The 9,203-nt window shown below is 43.5% G+C and overlaps 1 protein-coding gene across 1 annotated transcript in view; it reads right to left on the reverse strand.

Annotated features, from left to right (window-relative positions):
- PRKAG2 (protein kinase AMP-activated non-catalytic subunit gamma 2) overlaps positions 1–5,590 on the reverse strand; it is a 318,286-nt gene extending 312,696 nt beyond the window's left edge. Inside the window, exon 1 of the mRNA XM_066585251.1 lies at positions 5,221–5,590. Coding sequence (XP_066441348.1) covers positions 5,221–5,313 — 93 coding nt within the window. The 5' untranslated portion in view covers positions 5,314–5,590. The remainder of the gene's footprint in view (positions 1–5,220) is intronic.
- Positions 5,591–9,203: the final 3,613 nt, after the last annotated feature.

Raw genomic sequence — 9,203 nt, forward strand, 5'->3', positions numbered from 1 at the left:
GGGCCGGAGCTGTCCAGCGCATTGCATTCAATGGAGACGGCAATACAGCCGTCTCCATTGAAAGCAATGCGCTGCGGGCGAGCCCGGGATGAATTGTCGGTAAGGGCTTAAATATATAAGCCCTTACCTGCAATTCATCCTAAAAAGTGTAAAAATAAAAAAAAATTGTATACTCACCTTCTGCCGGCAGCCGGAGCTCCGCGCGGCCGTCCTGCAGTGGGTGTGAAGGGGGTGTGAGTCAGACCTGCCCCCTGATTGGCTCAGCGCTGAGCCAATCAGAGGCATGCCTCACTCACACCCATTCATGAATTCATGAATGGATGTGAGTCAGACCTGCCCCTGATTGGCTCAGCGCTGAGAGGCAGCAGTCACTCACCCATTCATGAATTCATGAATGGGTGTGTGAGTGTTTTCAGCCTCTGATTGGTCAGGGCTGTGACCAATCAGAGGCAGATCATTCAGCAGGCGGGGATTTTAAAGCCCCGCTGGCTGAATAGTGCCAAGAAGCAGTTCAGGAGAACTGACAACGGCTGCGGCTGAAAGGTGAGTATACAATTTTTTTTTATTTTAACACATTTTAGGATGAATTGCCGGGAAGGGCTAATATATTTAACCCCTTCCCGACAATTCACCCCGCTCACGCCGGCAGCCCATTGCTTTCAATGGAGCGGCTGTATTGCCGCTCCATTGAATTCAATGGGCAAACATCGTTCTTCTCTGCCACAGCTGTTACTGCTGTGGCAGAGAAGAATGATTTGTCTTCTATATGTTCTCAATGGGGTCGGCGCTGCTGCCGCCGGCCCCATTGAGCGCATATACAGAAGAGAACAGGAATCGCAGATCGCAGATAGGTGCGATCTGCGATTTTTTGTTCTATAATTTATCGGCCGAGCGCATAAAAAGCGCTCATGTGTCCGATACCATTGCAAAGCAATGGTTTTAAAAAATCGCCGGACGCATGCGCAAATCGCGGCTAAAAACGCCGTCTGACTAAGGCCTTAATGGGTATATGTACGCTATCAAATGTGGTCCCAACATCAGAACCCAAAATAAGTAATTATAAGAGAAACTAGGAAGCTGGGTTGTCTATGGTTTAGAAAAACTGATTTCATACACCCCATTAGTAAATATGGAGTTACTACAAGGGGGTCCTCTGCTCAGGATTTTCTTCTCCTGAGCAGAGTTAAAAGTGGTTACAAAGAGCATCTCTCTCTGGAGGACCCAGGCACCCGAACCTTTCATCTCGAGCGGGCAGGTACTCGATAAAGGCAATGCTCGCTCATCTCTGCTAGTAATACATGTTGAATAATTGTTTTCAGATTGGGACAATCTTGCCTGGATCTAACGTGCATTCACACCCCCCCCCCCCCATCCATCACATGTTGAAACAAATGCATACTCAGGGCTCCTTCACACAAGTGTATGCGTTTATACGTTCACCCGTACGCACCGTATAATTTTTTCACGCTCGACTCTGCAGAAGTTTATTTTTTGCAATCAACCTACCCGTTCACCCACTTACATGTAACACCCTTCCCATTGATTAGCATGGCAATTAAATGCCTAATTAGGGCCTGCCATCTTCTTTTCCCAGAGCTGTACATCGGGTAACTCCCTAACCCTCCCTTTTTTCTCAGCTGCTACAGAAGTCTATGGGAGCTTGCTGCGTAACATGGTGAAGGATAGGACAAGACCTCTCTTTTCACGCTCTGTATAAAATATATAAGACCGATTAATTCCTACTTTTTCCCGTCTGAAGTATGCCATTGAAATCTAATGCCTCGCATGGTCACATTGTATGTGCGACCTTTTTACGCAAATACGGTCATCTGAATAAGCCCTCTGGGCAAAAACACATGGCTGTGTGCGCAACTATGCTCGCTACTATGAAGCATGGTGTGTATGAACAAGTTTCTTTTTTTCATGGAGTATTCAAACACTGCACTATAGTTCAAGATTTTGAATAAAACTGCGAAAGGATACGTCCTACGGGACTAAAACACATCCATATGAAGAAGCTTTGAGCCAAAAGTGCATTTTTGTAGTGCCTCTTTCACACGGGCGACAGCAATATAGTCGCAAGAAAATCGCAGCAATATTGCATTGGTCTTCTGTGCGATATTGCTGTGTTTTCTTGTTTTTTGTGTCGCTACAAAGTCATCCGTGGTGCTCCAAATATAAGCCCTACCCTAAAAATAAGCCCTAGCAGCATGAAAAAAACAAACAATACATCACCTAAGAGGTGCTGTCTGTCTCCGCCGCACATCTCCTCTGTATCTCTGGTACTTGTTTGAAGTCCTCTGGCAGAGCTTCCTGGTGAGGAGTTTGAAAAACCGGATCTCCAGGAAGCGCTGCCTCTGATTGGCTAACCTGTGGGGCTCAAGAACCAATCAGAGCCAGTGCTCGATGAACCAATCACAGCTATTCATTCAGCGCTTCCTGGAGGCAGGGTTTTTGAACCTCCAACCCAAGAAGCACTGACAGAAGACTTCAAAAAAGTGCCGGGGACCAGCAAGGAGAAGTACAACGGAGCTGACAGTGGCTGTTAGGTGATGTCTTGTGTTTTTTTAATTCTTTTAATGCAGATAAAGCTTAGTTTAGAGAAAAGCAATAGGACTTCCTACTGTAAAAGTTGCATCGCACTGCACGAAAACCGCATTTTCGTGTGATGTAATGCAACAGAAAGGATGGCTCCAGGGCTACAAATTGCGGCAATACTTAGCAACCCGCGTTTTTTCCCACAATGTAGCAGCCTACAAAACATCGCTAATGTGAAGGAACCTATAGGAAAGCATGGGCTTCACATACATGCGATTTGTAGCACTATCGCATTGCGAGAAAAGCATGCGATTTCATCGCCAGTGCAAAACCCAAATGTGGGAATGTTCCAATAATCATATGAATGACTGTGCCATGATTGCACTGCAGATTAGAGATGAGTGAGTATACTCGCTAAGGCACATTACTCGAGCGAGTAGTGCCTTAGCCGAGTAGCTCCCCGCTCGTCTCTAAAGATTCTGGGGCCGGCGGGGTCGGGGAGCGGCGGGGGAGAGTGGGGAGATCTCTCTCTCCCTCTCTCCCCCCCGCTCCCCGCCGCAACTCACCTGTCACCCACGCCGGCCTCCGAATCTTTAGAGATGAGCGGGGAAATACTCGGCTAAGGCGCTACTCGCTCGAGTAATGTGCCTTAGCGAGTATACTCGCTCATCTCTACTGCAGATCCATCAGCAAACAGTAGGCTGCTGTGTAAGGTCGTCTGCATCTGCTGATGAGTCTGCAAGGTAACACTGAGGAATGATAGATAAGGTTGCTATCGGAAATATTGCTCAACCAGACAAAGTTTTTCTCATTATACTATTGCCTAATTCCCAAACGTATTATTTACATGAACTCTAAAGGGGGTCTCCATCCCTATAATCTAAGTGGCAGCTAATAACTAAGAGACTCCAAGAAAAGCTGGAACGTTTGTTACAGAAATGCGACAATAAGAAATGCTACAGCAAAAAAAATGCAACAACAACAAATGCAAGCATAAGGGCCCGTTCACACGGACATATTTTCTGTTCCTATTGAAGACATATTTTTTACTGGATGAATACGGATCCATTGAATTAAATAGGTGTATACAGTGGTGTGCTTTTTCCATGCATAAAAAAGAAAAATCACAGCATGTCCAATCTTGGTCCATAGCATGGACCAAAATCACCCACGAAAGTGTGAAAGAACACAGTGATGTTCCAAGTGTCATCATTGCATTTTTTACACATCTTACTAGGAGACATTGGAAAAAACATCAATTGGTTCTTCTCGGGTCTTTTTTTGCATCCGTCAAAAATGCAGTGAATGCAGATGCAACGTGGACATAAGCACCAACATACAGTGAAAATGATGATTTTTTTTTTCAAGGACCAAAACTGCATTTGCCGGTGTGAATACGGCCTAAGAAATCCAACAATGAGAAATGCAAAAATGACAAATGCAATAAAATTCCATTAATGAGAAATGTAGCAAGTTCCAAACAACATCTCAGCATGATGGCTATAGATGGGGATGCTACTGTCAATCTTTAGACTTGATGAACATTGTCTACCTGACCTGTGCCATGATAAATCTGTTTTCAGATTCTAATTACGGCGGATCAAACCGACTCATAATTGGGTCCTTCAGAGTTTCCAATATTTTTAACAACAAAGATAGCTCTGTAATAGAGATGAGCGAGCATACTCGCTAAGGACAATTACTCGATCGAGCATTGTCCTTAGCAAGTACCTGCCCGCTCGGAAGAAAAGGTTCGGCTTCCGGCGCAGGTGAACGGTGATTTGCGGCAGTGAGCAGGGGGGAGCGGGGGGGAGAGAGGGAGAGAGAGATCTCCCCTCCGTTCCTCCCCGCTCTCACCCGCTGCTCCCTGCCCGCCGCCGGCAGCCGAATCTTTTCTTCCGAGCGGGCAGGTACTCGCTAAGGACAATGCTCGATCGAGTAATTGTCCTTAGCGAGTATGTTCGCTCATCTCTACTCTGTAACCTACACTTCATTGCCATCAAACATACCCCCGACTGAAAGCGAATTACGCCAAATGGGAACAAAGCCCAAGTTGTTCTATAAAGAGCACTTCAGCACTGCACAATGTCAAATTTCCTGCGATTCACTCACAGTACGGTCTATAAACTACTGTAAATCCTGCAATCTACAGCAGTCTATGCTCTGCAAATAGGGCACTACTATAATAAAACAGTCTATATTCTGCTGGCAGACTGGCAGTGAAGGCCCCTGTTACCCTGCCGTACAATGAAATAACTCCTTCCGCAATTTTATTATATCACTGAATTGCAAGATCCATAAACAGCGCCATGTGACAAAACAGACCCACCACACTTCGTCGATGTCTAATCGAATGCAACATGCAAATATTCAGAACTCAGACTGTATGTTGAGTCATGTTACATAGCAACATTGTATTTTAGGCTGAAAAAAAAAGACTTGTGTCCATCCAGTTCAGCCAATTCCACCCCCAATGTTGATCCAGAGGAAGGAAAAAACACCCCAATGAGGTAGAAGCCAATGCTATCCATGCTTCAGACCTGTGAGATGCACAACTAGGAGGCATGCAGCTGTAAAATGACCTGTGGCCACCTGTGAAAGAAGATAAGGAGGAGGCCAGATGTGCAAGAAGTGTACGAAGACACATGCAGAATCCTTCCACAGGTGCAAGGGGATACTTACAGGTATGTGAACCCTCAGCATCCTCCGCTTCTGGCTGCTGGTCTTCTTGGAAAGCTCCTTCTTCTTCTTAGTATCCATAGCTGTGCTTCCCATTCTTTGGTCGATCTCCAGTGGATTTTAGGCAACTTGTCGCTGCTCCTGATACACCACAGATGTGGAGAAGTGCCAGGATCCTGCTAAATGCCAGAGCGAGAGATTCCAGGTGACTAGTTGGAGCTGAACCAGCAACGAAGTCCATACACCTTCATGTTGGAGAATGCAAACATGTTGGCGGTCGCTCACGCCCCACCGTGGAGTAAAGTAGACCTCACCCTACCCAGTTGGGAGAGTTTCTGGAATAAGCAGCCCTGGGGGATCAGCATGCACTAATCAGCTCAGACTGTCACTTCCAGTGTGTACAAATCAGCAGCACAGCCCTGTAAATCCGTCCCTCTCACTGAGGGGTGGTGCCACACATTTCCTACATCTGACAGAAGCCAAAACACGAAGCGCAGCCATGAGCTCCACTCACACAGGAAGTGAATGCAAGTTTCATATCTGTACATAGAGAGAGCAGTAGCCTGGGATCATAGTTTATTACCATGCACTTCCAGTAATGAGGATTTTCCATCTGCTGCGTCACGGTCTATCGGAGCACAGTCAGCTCTGCTTTAACCCTATAGACTGCAACATGTGCTATAATAGGCCATCAGAGCTGGACATGGATGGAATACTCTTGTGTTAAGAGCATATACATGAAGAGATAATAGAATAGACTCCAAAGGTCTCTGGGCTATACCCCTCCCCAGGTATACTCATACATAGCACATGAATTGTTTGGCCACCTGACTAGCCTCCGTGCTTCAGTCTGACTGCTGCACCTCATATACTTATACCCCGAAAATGGACCCACTGATATCACAGGACATGGATAATAATCAATGTGAAGTCGTAGGGAAGGATTATAATACACAGTGATGTCACTGCGCAGGAATAATTCCTAGTGATGTCACAGAACATGGATAATGCACACAAGGATATTCTATGACAACTATAATAAGCACAGTGATGTCACAGTACAGAAATAATAAGCACGGTGATGTCACAGTATAGGGATAGTAAACAGTGATCTCAAAGTTACAGAGATAATAAACAGAGTGATCTCACATTAAAGGGGAAATAAACACAATGATGTCAAAGTACAAAGACAATAAACGCAATGACTTCAGAGTACAAAAATAATAATCACAATGATGTCACTGCAGGGGTGATAAACGCAGTGATGTCACACTGAGAGTTAATAAACGCAGAGATAATAAACACAATGATATTATAGTAAAGGGATAATAAGCATAGTAATGTCAAAGTACAGATATAATGAAAGCAATGATGTCACAGTACAGGGATAATAAACAGTTATGTCACAGTACAGAAATAAACACAGTGATGCCACAGTATAGGGACAATAAACACAGTGATGCCACAGTGCAGAGATAATAAATAGTCATATCAAAGTACAGAAATAAACTCAGTGATGCCACAGTATAGGGACAATAAACTCAGTGATGCCACAGTATAGGGACAATAAACACAGTGATGTCAAAGTACAGAGATAATAAAGATTGTGATGTCACACTACAGAAATAATAAATATTGTGATGTCACAATGCAGGGATAATAAACACAGTGATATCACTGTGCAGAGATAATAAAGGCAGTGATTTCATAGTACAGGGATTATAAACACAGTGATGTCACATTGGAAAGTAAATAAACATAGTCATCTCACTGTACTGGAATAATAAACACAGTGATGTAACAGTACAGGGATAAAAAAAAAACACAGTGATGTCACAAAACAGGAATAATTGGCACAGTGATGCCACACTGGAAGGATAATAAACAGTGATGTCACATAGGAAATAATAAACACTGTGATGTCACAGTACAGGGTAAACACAGTGACGTCATAGTATAGAGATTATAAACGCAGTGATGTCACAGTACAAATATAATAAACACTGATGTCACAGTATAGAGATTATAAACACAGTGATGTCACAGTACGGGGATGACCTCAGTGATGTCGCATTGGAAGGTTAATAATTGCAGTGATGTCATACTACATAGATAATACAGTATACACAGTGATGTCACAGTGCAGGGATTATAAACACAGTGATGTCACAGTGAAGTGAAAATACACAGTGATGTCACAGTACAGGGATAAAAACACAGTAATGTCACATTGAAAGAATAATAAAACAGTTTTAAAATAAAAAGTAGGTTCTTTTATAGTAGAGTTAGAGAGTAAAATGGGGATTTTCCCGCCAAATATGCTAATGGTAGGAATACCCCTACTTCACAAGACACGCCCCTGGAAATGGTCTCAAGGTCCCAATGAATTATATCCTAGGATACTAAAGGAAGCAGTGGAGGTAATTGCTGAACCACTCGCCATAATCTTTGAAAATTCCTGGAGTACAGGAGAAGTCCCAGAAGATTGGAAAAGGGCAAATGTTCAAAAAAGGGAAGAAGGAGAATCCAGGAAACTACAGGCCTGTGACCCTGACTTCTATACTGGGAAAGATCTTTGAACAAATTATTAAACAGCATGTATGCAAGTACTTGGATGAAAATACAGTAATTAACCAGAGCCAGCATGGGTTTGTAACAAACAAGTCATGCCAGACTAATCTAATTTCCTTCTATGACAGAATCGCCAACTGGGTTGATCAGGAAAATGCAGTGGATATAGTATATCTTTACTTTAGTAAAGCATTTGACAAAGTATCTCATACTATACCTATTGCAAAAATGACCAAATATGGGATTGACAAGGCAACTGTTAGGTAGATTCACAACCTGCTGAGTGATCGTACTCAAAGAGTGGTCATAAATGGCTGCACATCCAAGTGGAAGAATGTATCAAGTGGGGACCACAAGGCTCTGTCCTAGGCCCAGTGTTGTTCAACATTTTTATAAATGATCTGGAGGAGGGAATTGATGGGAAACACTAGGGAAGAGAGAGACCGTATTCAAAAAGATCTAGAAAAGCTTGCACAGTGGGCAGTGACTAACATAATGGTATTTAACAAGGAGAAATGCAAAGTCCTATATCTGGGCAAAAAAAATGAAAAAAGAACATACAGAATGGGAGACATTGGGCTAAGCAGCAGCACATGTGAAAAAGACTTGGGTATACTAATAGATCATAGACTTAACATTAGTCAACAATGTGATGCAGCAGCCAAAAAGGCACACACAATTCTGAGATGTATTTAGAGAAGCATAGAGTCTAGATCACTTGAGGTAATTATCCCCCTCTACTCTTCCTTAGTCAGACCTCATCTGGAATACTGTGTCCAGTTCTGGGCACTCCACTTTAAAAAATACATAGACAAACTGGAGCAAGTTCAGAGAAGAGTTACCAAGATGGTGAGCGGTCTGCAAATCATGTCCTATGAAGAACGCTTAAAGGATCTGGGAATGTTTAGCTTGCAGAAGAGAAGGCTGAGAGGAGACTTAATAGCTGTCTACAAATATCTGAAGGGCTGTCACATTGCAGAGGGATTAGCCCTATTCTCATTTGCATGAGGAAAGACTAGAAGAAATGGGATGGAACTGAAAGGGAGGAGAGAAGATTAGATATTAGAAAAAACTTTCTGGCAGTGAGGGTGATCAATGAGTGAAACAGGTTACCACAGGAGGTCGTGAGTTCTCCTTCAATGTAAGTGTTCAAACAAAGCCTGGACAGACATCTGTCTGGGATGATTTAGTGAATCCTGTACTGAGCAGGGGGTTGGATCCGATGACCCTGGAGGTCCCTTCCAACTCTACCATTCTATGAGTCTATGATGACGTCCTATTCATAGGGGCATGTCATTCAGGCTGTTCCACCTATTAGAAAAGAACCTACTTGCAACATAAAGAAAAAAATAGATTTCTGCACCATCTAATTAGATTTTCTACAGGCCATTCTGGATTTTAGAGGAGTGGACTCC

Source organism: Eleutherodactylus coqui, chromosome 12, assembly GCF_035609145.1.
Source record: "Eleutherodactylus coqui strain aEleCoq1 chromosome 12, aEleCoq1.hap1, whole genome shotgun sequence".
Classification (NCBI taxonomy): domain Eukaryota; kingdom Metazoa; phylum Chordata; class Amphibia; order Anura; family Eleutherodactylidae; genus Eleutherodactylus; species Eleutherodactylus coqui.